The sequence below is a fragment of the Lethenteron reissneri genome, chromosome 54, assembly GCF_015708825.2.
Source record: "Lethenteron reissneri isolate LAM-NWPU_2019-01 chromosome 54, ASM1570882v1, whole genome shotgun sequence".
Taxonomy (NCBI): Eukaryota; Metazoa; Chordata; class Hyperoartia; order Petromyzontiformes; family Petromyzontidae; genus Lethenteron; species Lethenteron reissneri.
This window is the reverse complement of record NC_083832.1, coordinates 9,867,001-9,885,807: the sequence shown is the minus strand read 5'-3', so window position 1 is coordinate 9,885,807 and position 18,807 is coordinate 9,867,001. Positions and strand designations below refer to the sequence as shown.

Sequence of the window (18,807 nt, the reverse complement as noted above, 5' to 3'; positions counted from 1 at the left end):
TCTGTGCGTCACCGTCATCCGCCGTTGTGGTCGCCACATTGGCGGGATGTTAACTACGTCGCCTGGTACACAGGAGGTCGTGGATTCGATCCCGACTCTGACGCCTGCTGCTTTTTATTTGGAGTTTGCGTGTTTCTCTCTCTCTCCCCGTGGTCGTGTGGATTTTTCTCCGGGTCCTACGGTTTTCCTCCTTCACATTTCGAGTATTTCGGCTGCTATAAATTTCCACGTGACGATAAGCCACTTTTGTTGAGCTATCAATTGTGGCCAGGTCAACTTATGCAATCGAGCTAAGCAGCTCAAGTGGTGGGCCTTACTTTGTGAAATATTAAAAAAAAGTTACGTTTTTAGTTCAGTGTGCCTCCCATCGCGAGCGCTAACAGCGGCGTTTGGCGTTTCTGCCATCACCACGTTGGGCGAGACGGCAGCTTGCCCGGTGGTGTCGAAGCGCCCGGGAGCAAACGATCCACAAGTGGCAGGGCCAGGGACAGATTTTAGCTGAACTCAAGGCCACGTGTCGTGCCGGCTCTTCAGCTTACGGTCAAAAAGTTAGCCTCCTCCCCGCTCACGCGAGCAGGGTGATGTCAAGCCGGTGGGCCCTCGAGCAATTGGATGAAATTGTATATTATTATGGCCGGGGCCCAGTCTCACCTGCTGTTGTTTGTTGTTGTTCAGAGAGCAATGCAGGGAACATGAAACCGTGATATTTGCTTCTCCGGCTGTCGCAAGTGATATACGGTGGACCATTGTTGGGCCTCAAGAGCTGACCTGAAACAAACCTCTAGTGCAGTTCTATGTAGGTCGTTATAGAGTGGGTGTGTTTGGGGAGCAGGGGAGGAGTGGGTCAATTAAGGCCACTCCTTTCTGGGTTCAATCCCAAACTCAGAACAATAGGGGTGGAATGATGCATTGATTCATCGATGAATATTGTTTTTTTTATCAACTCCTAATGAATACACACGAGTGGCATTTTTATCTCGAAAAGAGGTCAACACCGTTTTAAATGTCTTCCTATTGTAGCACTGAGGGAGACAAACGTGGTTCGACGTGATTCTCTCCACGGTGGCGAGATGTTCACTTCCTCGCCTGATATGGAGGAGGTCGTGGGTTCTATCCCGACCCTGACGCCTGATGTAAATGTGGAGTTTGCATGTCTCTCTCTCTCCGTGGTCGTTGCGGATTTTTCTCCGGGTCCTCCGATTTTTCCTCCACATTTAGAATCAACACGCGTGGCTGCTATACATTTCCACATGTCGCCAGGTCAGTTTCTAAAATCTAACTATACAGCTCAAGTGATACCTAGTAAAATATATATTTTTAATAGTTTCATAGTTTCAAGGTTGAAGAAGGCCGCACCACGTTTATGGTAAACGTGGAGCACAACTTCGGTTTCAGATGAGTGCAATGCAAAGCCGGTGCGCTACATTCATTATCACTGGGTCAAATTCCATATATAGGTCCAATATACCTGGTGTACCCCATGCGTGGCATGCTGCCACCACGGTGTAATGGTTAACGAACTGGGCTTGCGATCTAGAGGTCCCGCACCTCCAACTAACACGGTTGGCTATGTATGGCAGTGAAAGAAGCCAAACATACGTACAGCTCGCCTGTTCGATTCCATCTCCCGGCACGGCCACTTAAACAGTGGAGAAACTTTATTCAGAATCAAGACTTTCTTTATAGAGGAGGAATCCGATTAGCTATAAAGCTCTTTTTTTAAAAGCCCCCACCTCCTATCCGCCACTGCCCACCTATGCGTGGGTGCAGCAGCATCTATCGGCAGGTAGCGAGCGGTGGGGTCAAGCGTGGGTACTTCAGCTGACTACCAAAAGTTTGGCACTGCGTGGAAGATTCGCCCAAAGACCCGTTTAAAGGGGCCCTATTGAACTCTCCCGAGTGGAGCAGGCAATTTCAGGGCTGGACATTTACCTTTCCCCACATTTTTCGTCCCATATTTATTATATATACACCGATCTCTAGCGTTTGAGCATCGCCGCAGGCAAGCAAAGTTATTGCATTGTACGTTTTTTTCCACTGTTTGTGTATTTAAGTGTACAATGTGTACGTAAACACATGCGATCCCTGTTATTGTTGAGTGGTAAGAAACATTTTTATTATTATTAAATGTTATATATTTTGATTCCCTTCAGGCCAGTTGTCTAAATTATACATTCCTTCCCTACTGCTTGTCAAAATACAGTCACGTTTGAACATCTAATTACATTCCATGGGCAGAATTTGTATGAGTGTTTGCGTCACGGAGTAAGGGCATAGCGTGATCACGGCAATATAAAATGTCTTACCATCTTTAAAACCTGGGTTTGATTCCTGCCCATGACCCACACCAGCAGTAAGTTCTATACGAACCTGGCCTGGGCCTCCTGCAGGTTAACTCAGACTTAAATATTTGACAGTTTCGGGGACAAATTTTGCCAGCCAAACCTTCCGCTTGCAGTAATAGGCACTCGCCGTTATCACCTGCGTCAACAATCAGGCTCAGAGGGGCATCTTTGTGTATATTGTGTTTGTAGCTATGCACACGCTATTCCATAACATATACGCTGAACTGCATAACGTGAATTTAATTGTAGCAATAAAGAGGTCTACTTCGACACCGTTACAATTCACACGTTTTGTTCCTTAAATGCCACTCGGCCTACACACACGAAGCAGAACTCCCATTGTCCACAACCATGTTTCTTGCAACTATACTGCCTGAATACATTATAAAAATCAGTTATTTGCATGTAATTATTTTTCCCATTGTCTTGCATTTTTTTGTGGATTATAGAAGCAATCTGGAAGTTGCGTCACATATCACGATATTATCCACGTTGAGGCAGTCAAAATGTCAAGCTATTATCCACGTTTCAGTCACAGAAAAGAGGAACCCTGCAGAAGTGGTGGTACATTAATTCCATATAAATGAACAAGTCACCCAGAATAGATTTTCCATAAGTAGCAAGCACTGTAACGCTTTTATTTGTGTATTTTTGGTGGATAAGAGTGGGCAGTAATTTCGTCGTATTTCCGCAAATATCCAGCCAAAACAGTGCAAGAATCACAAGGAGTTGTTTATTTCCCACGAATGAGAAAGCAATATTAATTAACCACTAGCAGTGCCACCTGAAATCAACATAGATAAAAGGTGCTTACTGTACAGTGAGTTCACTACACACAATGAACGTGAAATGAATGCCACACACTGTTGCTCACGAATTAGATTGTGCTCAGTTAATGCATATCATCAAAGAGCTCCATTGAAACGCGTGGCTAAACAGAACGCTCCTTTCTCAGAGCCACGCCGCCGCTATACGCCGATGTCACCTCCAGCGGTCGGTCCGACGGTCGTAAAGCGAGCGTTTACACCGATCGTCGAAGCAAAATATGATCACGTTGTCGGCATCGTCGTCACCGGCGGACATGATCGATCCACTGCTGGGTGAAGACTTCCTCCCTATGCCGTTTAAAAAAGAAAAAATCTGACTATTATTGTTATTTACCAGGTAAGGCCCGCTGAGCTAGACAGATTTTTTCAGAAGCGACCTGGTCGCAAATGATAACACAACGAAGTGCCTTATGATGTGGAAATGTATAGCAGCCAAATACTCTTAAACACGTGTTGATCCTAAACGTGGAGGGAAAAAACCGAAGGACCCATAGAAAAGTCCACGTGATCACGGGGAGACAGAAACGCAAACTGAATATACAGCAGGCTAAATTTCGATTTAAAGCTTTCGTGACTGCAGGGATTCATCTTCTTGGTTCTTTCGGTAAAGTCACGTAGAAGGGAAGTAATATGTTTTATTTTTATTATTTTATTACTTCCCTTCTACGTGACTTTACCGAAAGAACCAAGACGATATACAGCAGGCGTCAACAGTCGGGATCGAACCTACGACCTCCTGCATATCAGGCGAGGTAGTTAACATCTCGCCACCGACGCCATCGTTCACGGCCTCGCGACGCAGCGATCCATCGAGCTTTGTCCACTCGAAGCGAGCGTATCTTGACGACGGACGACCTCTCAGTTTCGTTTTCTTCGTTTGGCTGCCACTCACTCATCGGCTCACCGACCACCCACGGAACCCTTCCAGCGAAGCCTCCTTCCCAAGCCCACAGCGTGTCCCTTAATCGCCACCACGACATCTCTGCACTGGATGCCCGTCCAGTACTTGCCGAGCAGTGTTGGTTTCCGGTTGCCGAACGAATAGGTTATAAGGTCACGCTCACTGCACACAAAGTGCTTGCCACAAATGAACCACAATATCTTGCCGATCTCGTCAAGGAGCATCAACCATCACGCAAAGTGCGGTCATTCTCACAGCGGCGCCTTTTGGCGAGCCGTCAAACAATTGCAGTCATCGCAGGTGCACTTCTGCGGCCATCTGGAATGCTCTTCCTTCCGATGTTAGGAAGTTAACCGGAGCTGATGCACTTTTAAATCTCGATCGAAAACTCACAGTGCTATTTGTGTTTAGTTTGTTGTCCTTTCCCCGCACCTCTAATTAACACGGTTCACTACGTATGGTGCGAAAGAAGTTCAATGTACATTTGTACTGCGGTGTAGGGTTTAAAAGATTGTGTCATTCGTTAGAGATGTCCAGTTTGCAATGTAGCACATGAAGTAGGTTAGGTTTCATTATCTGTCCGTGTTGTGTCTTTCTGTGTTCTTGCATCACACTTGCAGCTTTTCTCAGGGTCCTCCCAATTTGAATCCCGTTCACCAACAACAACAAATAAATCAGAACAAACATCCCTGGCAGGACCCCTCTGAAAAGGATTCGTGAGACTCGGCGAGGCTTCCCATGTGTACATAAATTTTCATTATTGTACACCTCTATACATGGACATGTCTAGAAACTGTGAGTGTCAAACATGGTTTTGTACAAATGTGCCAAACACTGGGGCTTCTGTTGTGAATGGAACAGCTGTTGGCGGGATGGCCAGGCGGTGTGTACAATGGCTTTAAAAGGGCCTTCTCTGTAAATGGCTAACAGCCACTCACTCACCATACTCGCATTGCCCACAAGGCTGTTTAAGCAGTACAATCCACACCACTGTGCCGTCTTCTCGGATGGAAATGTGGTAAGTACGAACACGAAATAATTCGTCTAAGAATCCGGAGATAAACTAAATGGCGTGCCTCATTGGAACTAACTTGCTTTTATTTATTCAAGAAAATGCATAAGCAGGACTCCAATCTGCGTGTCCACGTATAACACAGATCTATATCGGTCCGTCAGACTAGTGCCTTCGCGGGCCGAGATTTTCCAGCGGCATTTGTTCACTTCAACACCGTCTGGCAATCCGGCCACATTTGTTGAAACAGCCGAGACTCGGGTCCAGAGTTTGCTTGGCTCAAACGAAATTCTGCTTGAAAATAACGGTCTGCAAAGCATATAGGCTGACAGCCTTAAGTGATCTAATTATATATGTGTACAAAACAGAGCAGTGTTCTGATTTTATTTCCCTTGTACCCCCGCTGTGCCATAGTAACCGGCAATGACTCTCACAGTCATTACTCCGAGTGCATTCAAGTTATTTCACTTGCGCTGTTTCTATTGGACCGAGGCGCACGACCGAGTCCCCTTAAGGTAACACAAAATGGGTTGGCCTCTTCGACAAGCCGAGGCTTGACATTTGTGTTTGACAGGTCCCGAGTGTTAAGAAAACAGCCGTGGTTTTTTCGTTGTTGCGAGCGATGGGTTTGATGGGATTGGCCGGCCTTCCCCTGGAGAACAGTGCAGGGTTGCATGTTAGGGGATCCTGCCGAGCGTGTGAGCTCGTTGTACGACAAACACAGAAAAAGATCCTCCCCCACATATCGCCTTTAACACACTGGCGGAGGGCAAGCGCTTTCAGCGAGCACCTATTAAGGACGGCGCGGTACACAAGACAGGGGAGGTGGGTAACCGGCACCAGACCTGACCACCTTTGTCTCCCCAGTGCTTGTGTTTACACACCGCGCCAAGGTTCTCATTTAAGGCCGAGTCGACTCAGAGGAGGCCCAGGACCGGTTCATATTTTTCACCATGGACGTTGCCGTGAGCAGCAGGGAATGGAACTCGGCTCGCCTGCCTGTCGCAGCGGATCGGCAGACGTCCCGAAGCTCGCGGTGACATTTTTGTCTCGAATTCAACCTCGAGGCGTGAACGTCGCCTTGGCAGTTGGCCGACTCGAGTGGAGGAGCGCGGAGCCACTTTGCCGCAATAAATTTAATCAATCGCTTTCCCTGCCATATTCACCCATGCAAAATAAAATGTCACTCGGCCACACGGGGGTGGGGGGGGGGGGTTCCGCAGTAATTGCCCCGCAAGTCTTAACGTTGAAGGCAGCGGCATTGGTGCGTTTGAACACGCAACGGCGTGGAACGATTTGTGTCCTTTTGAAGCTCATCAGCAGAGTTGGATGTGCCAAACAAACACCGCTTGTCCACAATAGTTTTTTTTTTTGGGTTAGATCGCGTCAATATATAAATGTGTCGTTAAACCCGCCACCACCCGACACAGCCAACTAGTAAGGTTTGTCACGTAAACAGAACGTGGCCAATTCGTCACTAGTACAGCACTAACCGGTGTGTTGGAGAGCCAAGCCACAACATTTACAATCTGAGTACGTTTCGTTAGTTGTAATTATTGGCGAAACGTCGTACTCAGTTTGTAAATGTTGTGACTTGGCTCTCCAACACACCGGTGTGCTGTACTAGTATACTACACTATACACTACAACACTATTCACTATACACTACACTATACACTACACTATACACTACACTACACACTAGTGCTGTACTTGTGACGAATTTGCACGTTCTGTTTACGTGACAACCCTTACTAGTTGGTGTGTCTGGTGGTGGCGGGTTTTAACGACACATTCATATATTTACGCGATCGAACCCAAAAAAACCTCTGTTGTGGATGATATTGGTCGCGAAAATTTCGTCCGTGTTAAACAAACATCGCTTGGTTTACCGAGGGTTACCGGTTAGTGGCCCCTCTGTCTCTCTTTAGTTTTTGCGCCGTCTGAGTTCACTCCTTGTCATCGACGGGGTCGCTTCCCACGTGAGCAAGGCGTGGCCACAGCCGCGCCTGTTCATGAAGCGTGAGAGTTAGCGAAGTGAGAGACAGCGAGAGACAGAATCAGACGGCAGAGCAAAGTGACACGCGCACGGCTGATTGTGTTAAATGCATCCAAGTGTGCAAACAATGCAAGAAAGCGCATTGGGCGGTCGGGGTTTATTTCAAATGATTCGGGCAGGTTCAAGAATAGCTTGGCTCTTGCTCGTGTTCCAACCCCCCCCCTCCTCAAGCACCAATGCGGGTACAGTGTCGGCGAAAAAACACTTTCAGGCAGAGCAGTGCGGTTTTCTCTACCCCCCCTCCTCGCCTCCACTCCCCCCCCCAACCTCAATTCGTGTCACGGGAGCTTGAACAATAACTTGACTGTTGCATCGTCGGCCTAGAAGGGCAGGAAGAAGAGAGCAAGACGTTGAGGTTTTTCTTGAAACAAAAGAAAGTTACAAAAAAGTTTGGGAAACGTTTGTTGTTTCCTTTGAGTCAACATTCGGAAAAGCCAGCGGCGGGGAGTTTCTGGACTGCCGAGGACAAAAAAAAATCCTTTGCTATTGATTCATTTGTTTGCTTGCTTTCTCGTGTTTTTAATAGCGGAATGTTTGAAGCAAAGCCGCAATGCAGCACGATGTAAAAGCGTCGTCGGGGCTGACAAAGGGCCCGAGTATGAAGTGAGCAGTGGAACGTAGTTGGCTTTCTTCCAGAGGGCACAACTGTACACTTGGTGAGCCATTTGAAGGCAATAATAATAATACAAATTACAAAACCCCATTTGCAGGATGCATTCACGACGTCCTTTTACGCAGCGTGCTCCTTTCCTTGTTTTTGTATTCATACGAACGCTTTGCTGACGGCGTGAACTTGCGTGTCACGGTACAGTCGTAACATCGGTGAACATCGCAAACACTTTTTTGTAGAAACAATCTTTTTTTTTTTGCAGAAGAACCTCTCCAGCGACGAGTGGTGGGACGACTGCACTCGTCCCCACGGGCGAGTGTCGTTGCGAGTAATCACACATCGCAACACGCTTATTGAAAGTCAACGCGCCTTCAAAAAAGCGATGGTGGTGGGGGGGGGGGGGGACATTTATCCGTTCAGCTCCGAGTCAGTGGTGGAAATTATACATTGCCATGGCAAGGGCCGGTTGATGTGCAGGGACTCCTCTACTTACGAACGAGTTAGGTTCCAGACGTCTGTTCGTAAGTCCAACTTTACTCCTGTCGATTCCAAACATGTTGCACGGCGTGGCTTTAAAAGTTGAATTATCTCCTGGAGATGTAGATGCCACTGGTAGATGCTACCACCGCGCGACGCCTGAACTTACATATCTTGGTCCGAATAGGCAACTGGACATATGGACAGATTTGTTCGTATCTCTGAAAGTTTGTTAGTCAAGTGTTCGTAAGTAGAGGAGTTTACGTGTAAGATAACCACTGTTTACTGCACCCACAAATTGGTACTTGATTTACTGGCCTGGAAGGATGATAGAATGGCCGCATGACAGACTGGCAAGAAATCCGTGTGGTGTATGCCACACTTGGTTCACCGATGGGTTATTATAAAGCCGTATTAATTACGCTAAATCACTTCCTTTGTAAAGCCACAGACGGATGAACGCCTCCCCGCGTCCTGTTGGTCATGCAGATCGTTGAGCTATCCTTTGTGGCCAGTTCGCTTCTGAAAAAGAGCTGTATAGCTCAGTAAGCCTTACCTGCTAAAATTGGCCAGAATTTATCACCCTGGTTAGTGCGGCTTCGTGATCAAAACCAGTTCCGATGTCACTCACCACTCATGTTAGCCACGGTCGGGAATCGAACTCGGCTCGCCTGCTTCATGCTGCATAGCACAGTGCACTAACCACACAGGAAATGATAATTAAGGAAGCCAAAGACCTTATGCCCCCGTGTGTCTATATCGTATGCAGGAGGTCGTGGGTTCAATCCCGACTCTGATGCATATACATCTGGAGTTTGCGTGTCTCTCTCCCCGTGGTCGCGTGGATTTTTATCCGGGTCCTTCGGTTTTTCCCTCCACAATTAGAATCAACGCGTGTTTAGATTATTTTCTGCAGGACATTTCCGCATAAGCCACTTAGTTGAGCTATCATTTTTTGGCCAGGTCACTTCTGAAATAGATGCTAAATATTCTTGGTTCTTTTGGTAAAGTCACATAGAAGGGAAATAATAAAATAATAAAAATGAAACGTAATAAGATCAAATTCTCACGACGTTTTGGCCACAACGCAAACAGCCGTCCTCAGGTGAAGAACAGGGCTGTCAGAAAGATGACTCATTAGGATACTGTCTTTCCGACAGCCCTGTTCTTCACCTGAGGACGGCTGCTTGCGTTGTGGCCGAAACGTCGTGAGAATTTGATCTTATTATGTTTTATTTTTATTATTTTATTATTTCCATTCTACGTGACTTTACCGAAACAACCAAGAATATGAATCCAGGCAGTCACGAAAGCTTTAAAATCGAAAGATGCTAAATAGCTCAGTGGCCCTTACCTGCTAAAATTGACCATATATCATCATGCTGGTGAGTGCGACTTGGTGAGTGGGAAGAGGAAACCCAAAACCTGTTCCGATGTCACTCCCCGCTCGCGTTCGCCACGGTCTGGAAACCAACTCGAGTTTCCTGCTTCATAGTACTTAGAACAGTGCAATAAACCCCACAGGAAATTATAATTAAGGAACCCATAGACCTTTAAGCCCTCGTGTGTCTGTGTTGATAATTATTCCCTAACACAGAAACGCCTCGCTGAATTTCAAAGGCTTTTTTTTCAGGTGAGTTTTCTTTGAAGTGGTCACTTGTGCTTTTGTTTGGCCAAATCTGATTTATTTTTACGCGAGGGATGAAGTAACTCTTCCTCCCTCCCGTAAAAATGTCATGAGAAAAAAAATCAACACATGCAAAAGGGATACAACTCTCAAACGCCGGTAATATAAACACGATAGTCTATCCACAACCTACTTGCCATACTCCCGTCTACAGGCCCTGTAGGTGGTTGCATCCTGAATTTAGTGGGTTGACTGCAAATTAAGATGCATTTATAATTGTTTCGTATTCTGTGCTAATGTAAAAAAAGTCAACGTGAGCGTTTCTCACTTGAGCATTGAGGAATGAATCCCCTGTTTGTTATGGAAATTACACATTCCTATGGCGGGGTCCGAGTTTATCCAAAGCACAATGACTATTGACTTCTCTACAAAGTGGTACTATTTTATGGACACCAGTGGGATGATGAGCTGAATCAAAACCCACTTATGATTTTAACTTGCAACCTTCCAAAACGGAGGCACTCGCTCCACCTCTGAGCCACCCAGCCTAGCCAACCAGCCTAGCCACCCGGCCAATTCAATTGTTTCTTTCGTACTCAATTAACATGACGTCACAAATTAATGATTGATCGTCCAACACTTATTGGCATCCTTCCACTCATCCGCTCGGTTTGATGTAACTTCCCAATGTCATCGCCCGTGTCCTGCTAGAGGCAGGTACGGTTTGCTAAATAACATGATGCGCTGTTGAAACATCTTCCGTTCCAATATCACAAATCCCGCGGTGCCATTTCTCCCACTCCCATCTGGACACAGTCGGGGTTCTCGGGTTTTAATTCAACTATGGCCTCGAGGTAATGGACTGGGTGCATGCTGGGGGGGGGGGGGGATGGGGGGGATGACGGGTGGGGAGAGACATTATAAAAGTCTGCTCATTTGCCTGGCTGTAAATAGCGAGATAATTTCTCGTGTGTACAGGCCCACTGCATGCAGGGCTTTAGGAAACATTTACCCGCAATGTCCATATGCAGACAATTACCAGGGCCGTGCACTCCTGCGCTGAGCTGAGACAATTGCCCTTCGTGGAGAGACATGTCTTTTGGGTGGCCATTCGTCTCCATTCGGTGACAATGGTGGAAATTCCCCATTCCTATGGTGGGTGCCCGTATATCCAAATGACAACCAACCACTGTTGACATCCCGCACACAAATGCAAACCCATTTCATTGACGCCGGAGAGATCACGGGGGTTGAACACACACTCATCCCCAAACGGTATTTGAACTCGCAAAACCTTCCAACTCTGGGTCAAGTGCTCTGACCACAGTGTCACCTTGCCGGATGTTGTGAATAAACACGTGCGAGCAATACGTGGATATATGTTAACATAAATATACAAAGACAAAGACGCTTCGTATAGCCTGAACAGACTGTTGGGGCAAGTGCTGCGAGCGGGCACCTATGAAGGCCGGCACAGCACATGAGGGGGTGGGTGGCCAGCATCACACCCGGCCGCCTTTGTCTCCCTAGCGACGATGCTTCTATACACCGCATCATGTACTTATTTGAGGCTGAGTCGACCTAGGGGAGGCCCAGGACCGGTTCAGAGAATCGTGACTGGTATTCGCCGTGAGCGGGAATCGGACACGTGTCGCCAGGTTTGCAGCACAGCGCGCTAACCGCTACCCATTTATAGACACAGATATATATACATGCGAAAGATGAGTGCTGAAAGACACGCAAATAAACGTATCAGATGCGAGCATTCGTAACGAAACATCCTGCGACACGCGCCACCCTCGTGGTTACGTTACGCCCGTACTCCGCGAGCCGTAGACACGTTGTACTGCGAGTACCACGGGCTGACAAGCAGCCAAGGCACACACGCAGCAAGGCACACACGTAGCAAGCAGCGCCGCTTGCTTGATAAGGGTTCATCCCACGCCCGCCATGAGAAATAAACCTTCCCTGGACTTTGAGCAAGAGTGAGTTTGAATTCTGCCGAGTGCACGGATCGAATGAGCATGGACTAGATTACGCAGTATACTGTAATGACATTTCATCATATATCGGATGATGAAACCTGATCGTCATCATCTCTTTCATAGTCATCTCTTTCATCGCTGCTTACACAAGCATGCCAAGCCCACTCAGACTGCGATTTAGCTCTGATGGCCCGCACAGAGCCCCGTGAATCATTTCAACTGCACGACTCTAAAGACGTGGCTTCAATACATTAACTTCCTAAGGAATTAGGTCCAAGTTAAGAAGCTATAACTCTGGCTGCAAACTTTTTTTTTACGTAATTGGGACCTAACCTATGAGCATGCTTTATGTTGCTGGTCTGAAAGTGATTTTGTAATAGAGCCCTCGTTCTCATAACCACGTGTCATGTGTTACTCTGATTATCGTAGTTGTTTCTCTGAATCTACATCAGCCATACGAGAGAAGATTACCACGTGTGTGTGTGTGTGTCTGTGTGTGTGTCTGTGCTCACGGCTAACACCAGTGACGATTATCTGAACCGGTCCTGGGCCTCCCCTAGGTCGACTCAGCCTTAAATGAGTACCTGGTGCGGTGTGTAAACATCGCCACTGGGGAGACAAAGGCGGTCGGGCGTGGTGCTGGCCACCCACCCCCTCGTGTACCGTTCCGGCCTTCATAGGTGCTCGCTAACAGCACTTGCCCCTACAGTCTGTTAAGGCTATACGGGGGATCTTTGTCTGTGTGTGCGGTGGTGCCACACAGCGCTAGTGTAACGGATGAGCACACTGCGCTAAGAACCCGGCGAGCCGAGTTCGATTCCGGCTCACGTCCACCAACACCAGTGACGATTATCTGAACCGGTCCTGGGCCACCCTCATGTCAACTCAGCCTCAAATGAGTACCCGGTGCGGTGTGCTAACATCGCCACTCGGGAGACAAAGGCGGCCGGGCGTGGTGGCTGGCCGCCCAGCCCCCTCGTATGCCATGCCGGTCTTCATAGGTGCTCGCTAACAGCACTTGCACTTGCCCCAACAATGTTAAAGGCTACACGGGGGGGAAGGGGGGGGGGGTCTTTGTCTTTGCCGCACAGCGTCTAGACTTTGTACAATTCAGAGCGTGCGTATATGCACGTGTACACACACACATCCGCATGCTGAGCCGAGCTTCGAGCATTTTTAAACATCAAGTCTAGCCCTCATAAACACGGGGTGTTTATGAGTGCAGGACGCACAATGCTTATGCAAATCTATAAACAATGTGGATGTGTACGTGTCCGGGGCACGTGCTTGCCTCCCGCAGTTGGGAGCGGTGGCGTAGTTGGATATCGCCCTGCGCAACTAACGAGACCAACAACAGTTTATTTAAACCGGCCCTGGGCCTCCCCTAGGTCGACTCAGCAGTAAATCACTACACGGGGGCTGTGTGTAAGCATCACCACCGCACCTCCGATGAGTACTGGGAAGACAAAAGCGGCTGGGCGTGGTGCTGGCCATCTACCACCCCTCGTGTGCCGTACCAGCATTCATACGTGTTCACGAACAGCACTTGCCCCTAGAATATGCTAAAGGCTACACGGGGCATATTTGTCTTTGTGTCAGGGGTGAGTGGGAATCGTTGCGGAGTGGTTGACGCACTGCACTGCACATGTGCTTTAGGTTCACTTCCCATCCACAGAGAAAACCAGTGGCACATCATATCTGATTTTTTTCAGGGGGGTCCTGTCAAGCTTTTTGTTTTCCCAGTAGGGGGCGATGTTGCTGCTCTGTCATCCCCATTCATTAAGATGCAGGTCATATTCGGATTGTTGGTAAACACCAATGACGTCGTATGCTGTTGATTTGTTCAGCTATTTGGGAGGAAACCAGATAAACTCGCTGGATAATTTTCACATCCTCCCCCTGTTCTGCATGGGTGGACGTACAAACTCCACACAGCAAGGCATCTGAGGTGGGAATTTAACCCAGGTCCTTCATTCTGTGAAGCACAGGTGTCCGTACCACGTGGTCACCCTGCCACCTATGCCAGTGATGAGGGGTTGCCACCTCTCCGGGAATTGGCATCTGTGTTTCGGGTGGCAGTTATTGACTCGTACCGAGACCTGGTCAGCGGTATTGAGTCGAACTGTATTACAGTTTTGAGAGACTTAGGCTGGCTGAGAATACGTCTTGGGGGATTGGGCTGTTGGAAAGGTGGCATCCCTTCCATCGCTGCATCCTGTTTAATCCAATTGTGCTTTGTGTGTGCACGCTTGCTTCATACGTGCCTGTGTGCATGGTAGTGTAGCGGTTAGCGCGCTGCGGTACGAAGCCGAACCACCCGAGTTCGATTCCCGCTCACGGCCAGCACCAGTGATGATTATCTGAACTGGTTCTGGGCCTCCCCTAGGTCGACTCAGCCTCAAATTAGTACCTGGTGCGATGTGTAAACATCGCCACTGGGGAGACAAAAGCGGTCAGGCGTGGTGCTGGCCATCCACCCCCTCGTGTGCTGTGCCGTCCTTCATAGGTGCTCGCTAACAGCATTTGCCCCATCATTCTGTTAAGGCTATACGGGGGGTCTTTGTCTTTGTTTGTAACTGCTACACTCAACCTGAAATAATGACCTCCTGCTGTGTCCACAAACATACGCATCGGGGAGACAAAGGTGGGCGGGTGTGTACGCTGGCCACGTCGCACCTTAACCGTCTACAGGGTAAGACTAAACATATACTGGAGGCTAATCTTGATCCCATAAGTTGTTTGGACTCGTGCAAGAGGCAGCGCGCGTGGTTATTTGGTAGTTGTGTTGTAAAAGATGAGCAACGCGATGAACCAATCTGCACTATTAAACCAGGTGCAATCCGATTGAGGTTCATTATCCTCTTTCGCAAGGGACAGACAGACTTGCAGGCAGCCTCGGCGTGACCACAGCCATACTCTCGTCAGAAGCACAATATTTATTTGTACTGCAGGACGAGTCCGATGAGCTACATACAGTAGTTCTTTTTGCTCAAAGATGTCCATTCGGGGCAGGTGAGAAGGTTACAAGAATAGTACAAAACACGATAGGAGTGCAAAGTATAGGAGACTAAACAATAAACAAATACAACTCATAGTAGTAGGTGTTTACCCTTTCAACTGGTACAACACACTGGTACAACACAAGCAGTCAAAATGCATTTTGACTGCTTGTGTTGTGGTTATTGCAAACATGATGCCTTGTATAAAGGTGTCAGTTTTTGTACCAGTTGAAAGGGTAAAAACCTACTACTATATTTTGCCACTGGCAAATGAGGTTGCATAGTGTAAATACAACTCATCCACGCTTTAACTAACCAGGTAAGGCCCACTGAGCGGTTCGGCTCATTTTGAAGAAGCGACCTGGCCACAAATGATAGGTCAACGAAGTGGCTCATCACGTGGACAGTCACAGCAGCAAAATGATCACAATAATCCAAACGCATGTTTCTAAATGTGTAATGGGAACAAACAAACAATAAAATACCGGAGTGACCCGCGCGTGCTGTATGTGCATGTGCTCGTGTGTCAACGCGCAATTGTCTGCTGAGTGTTGTGAGCAGCGGTCTGTGCAAGTGGCACGACACAGTGGCGAGGCTTGTGCTTGCGGCACGCAGAGTTCGCAGAGACAAGGGACCTCGTGTGAAGAAGCCCCGCCACAGTACAAGTGAGCTCATGCGACGGCACAACAAGCCCCGAGCAAAGTGAAAGCTCTGCCCTCGTAACGTTAAAGTCTTCAGTGGTCGCACAACACGGCAAGCAAAGCTCAAGCTGAGATTAATGAGGCCGTTGTAAGAGCCATATAATGATCGTGTGTGTCTGTGTGTTCCTGTGTGTGTGAGCGACAGTGCAGCGGTTAGCGCGCTGCGCTTCGAACCCGGCGACCCGAGTTCGATTCCCGCTCGCGGCCAACACCGGTGACCAATACCTGAAACGGTCCTGGGCGTCCCCTAGGTCGACTCGGCCTGAGTACTTAGTGCGGCGTGTTACACATCGCCACTCGAGAGACAAAAGCGGTCAGGCGTGGGGCCAGACACCCACTCACCTCGTGTGCCGTTCCGGCCTTCATAGGTGCTCACTAACCGCACTTGCTCCAAATATCTGTTAAGCCTCTACGGGGCGAGATGCGTCTTTGTAGGATTCTGCAGATGCTATAACGCACTTGAATTTTCTTATCCATTTCCATTCATTGGTGGCGCACAAAAGCAAAAGCTGGGATGAATATAAGCCCATAATTAAGGACCGGATTTGAAGTAGGGGGAACGTGTGCGGCTGTGTCTTTTGTGTGTGGATCTGGGGAGCGGTGGTGCAGCAGCTGCTTCACGCAATGTCCTACGAACGCAGAGAGAAACTGGAGTTCAATTCCTAACGTCGGTGACCGGTGATATCGCAACGTGTCCTGAAACCTCAAGTGCGATCCGTCCACTCAGTCTCAAACGAGACACTCGTGCGGTGTGTAAATCAGCAGACCTAGAGAGAGACAAAGGTGGCCAGGAAATGGTTCTGGCCACACCACCTCCACACCCCCTCGCTCATGTTTGCATTAATGTTGAACTCACTTCGTGTCGGCAGTAATAGGTGTTCGCTAACAGCGCAGGGGTCTGTACGGATCGTTGTGTTCTCTATATGCGCTTGTGGGTACATTTATCTCGTGTTCGTGTGATATTAGCATATTTATGACTTCGGATGCAGAGTCTGTTTGCGCATTCATATTAATGGCTATTGATGGGCAATACACGCTCACTTCACGGGCAGTACAACAACACAATTTGCATATGCAAAGATATTTGCATGTATCTGCATAAATAGGAACCATAAAGACACGCGCTGAGCAAGCGGCTTACAGAGGGAGAGAGAGAGAGAGAGGGCTCGTGAGCACAGCGGGCGTGAGTGGTGGCAGTTCGCAGCAAACAACATTTACACACACAGATCATGGAAACAATGCAAAGTGTCTCACCTGCTCAAACCAGAACTCGGAGGGAGGTTCGTATCTGGTCCTAAGCCAGTGGTGAAAATCCCCCCGATTCCTATGGTGGTGACCAGTCATGGACATTGAGAGTCACACACCCACAACTTGCAAAGAGTTGCTCAATATTTTATTATTATTGAATCCGGAATCGATCTCCGGTGGTGATCTGGATCGATCTGCTCCAAAACCAGGATTTTAACTCACAATTCATCCACTTGTGAGCCCCTTGCTCTCGAACCAAAAATGCCAAGCGAAAACAAAGCTACGAACACGACAAAGGTTCCACAGCTTCACGCGTGTATATACAACGATTCATATCGCCCACAAAACCTCTTCAGGTTGTTGGGGCAAGTGCCATTAGCGAGCAACCACTGAAGGTCAGCAGACAGCATGCATGGGCTGCGTGGACAGCCTCAACCCCCAAAGAGCTGATGTTTACACGCCATACCAGGTACTCATTTAGGGCTGAGTTGACCTCGGTGTGGCCCACGACCAATTCGGATATTCACCGCTGATGACGACTTATCAGCAAGAATCGAACTCAGATCACTGGGGTTCCTATCAGCGCATGCTAACCACGACAACTACAGTTCCCCCACACGTATACAAACAAAGACAAAGGTCCCCGTATTGAATTAGCAGACTGTTACGGGCAAGTGCTGTTAGCGAGCACCTATGAAGGCCGGCACGGCACGCGAGGAGTGGCCAGCACCACCGCCTTTGTCTCCCCAGCGGCGATGTGTACACACTGCAACCAGCTACTCATTTGAGTCTGAGTCGACGCAGGGGAGAGGCCCGGCACCGGTTCAAATAATCGTCACCGTTGTTGGGAATCGAACTCGGGTCACCGAAATTCACGCGTAAAAACGCACGCACGCGCGCGCGTCCACAGAGGGCACGCCGGCAAACTGCGCGGCGGCTCGGTCTCGTGTCTTCCCGACTGGAACTCACCGCCGTTGCACTCCTTCCTGAGCGCAAGCCTCCGACGCCTTCCCTTCGCAGAGACGCTCACGTCCTCCCGCCCGTTCATCGCCAGGCTCCGCGCCGCCGCCGCGGGCTCGGACTGCATCGCCTCTCTCGCGTCCGCAGCGGCTCAACGAGGACGGAGCGCGACTCAAAGAGCACAAGTCCCCCAGCAGCCGTTGTGCTCCTCGCAAGCAGCGACGATCTCGTGCGCGATGCTGTGAGCTTCCAGCGTGCGGCGGAGGGTGGGGTGGATGCCTCTTATCTTCCCCTCGTCCGGCGCAGTCCTTCCTTTGTTTTAAAGTTTGGTGTCATGATCTCCCTGCTGCTGCTGCTGCAGCAGCGAGATGCAAAAGTCCAGCATCTCCATCTCCCAGCGGATATAAACTTGGGTCGCACGACACCCACCCCCCCGCCGCCGCCTGCCCTGTGCCACAGTTACACTTAGAGAGAGAAAGCCAGGGAGAAGTGAGTGAGTGAGCGAGAGAGAGAGAGAGGAAAATAAACATACAGTACAACGGCAGTGGACACAAAAGGAGCGAGTAGTTTGTTGGCAGGAGGCGGAGGGAGGAGGAGGAGGGAGGGAGGGCTTAGAGGAAGGCTCGGGGATTGGGGTGGGAGGGATATGGGTTACAGAGAGGATGTGCGATGTGTGTGTGTGTTTGGAGACTGGGTCACTCAGCCTCGTGTGTCTGGCACAGATAATGCAAGTCAGATGGCTTCTGCTAGAGAGAGTGGCAAGCTCGGCCCATCCACTTTCTCTTGTAAAGGGTGCTCAGGCAGGCTTGCTAGACCGCATGGAGTTGACTGCGACTCTGCACGACTGCTTCTGGAATAAATCATTCCTTAGATGGGGAGGAGGGGGGGTGCATATGCGTGTCAAGTCAGGGGGTGTGTTTCATGTTCTCAGTGGGAGGTGTCTAGGAAAGTTCAGCCCACCACTCATTTGTGCAATGAATGTACAGCTTCGTTGGGTCTTTCGCTAAAGTCACGTAGATAGGTTCGGTAAAGTCACGTAGATAGATTAAAATAACC

At 48.8% G+C, this 18,807-nt stretch overlaps 1 protein-coding gene across 1 annotated transcript in view; it reads right to left on the bottom strand.

Annotated features, from left to right (window-relative positions):
* The window catches only part of LOC133356390 (FYVE, RhoGEF and PH domain-containing protein 1-like), a 118,425-nt gene extending 99,975 nt beyond the window's left edge, over positions 1-18,450 (bottom strand). The window contains exon 1 of the mRNA XM_061573888.1: positions 17,761-18,450. Within this exon, the coding sequence (XP_061429872.1) occupies positions 17,761-17,878 (118 nt within the window). The 5' untranslated portion in view covers positions 17,879-18,450. The remainder of the gene's footprint in view (positions 1-17,760) is intronic.
* Positions 18,451-18,807: the final 357 nt, after the last annotated feature.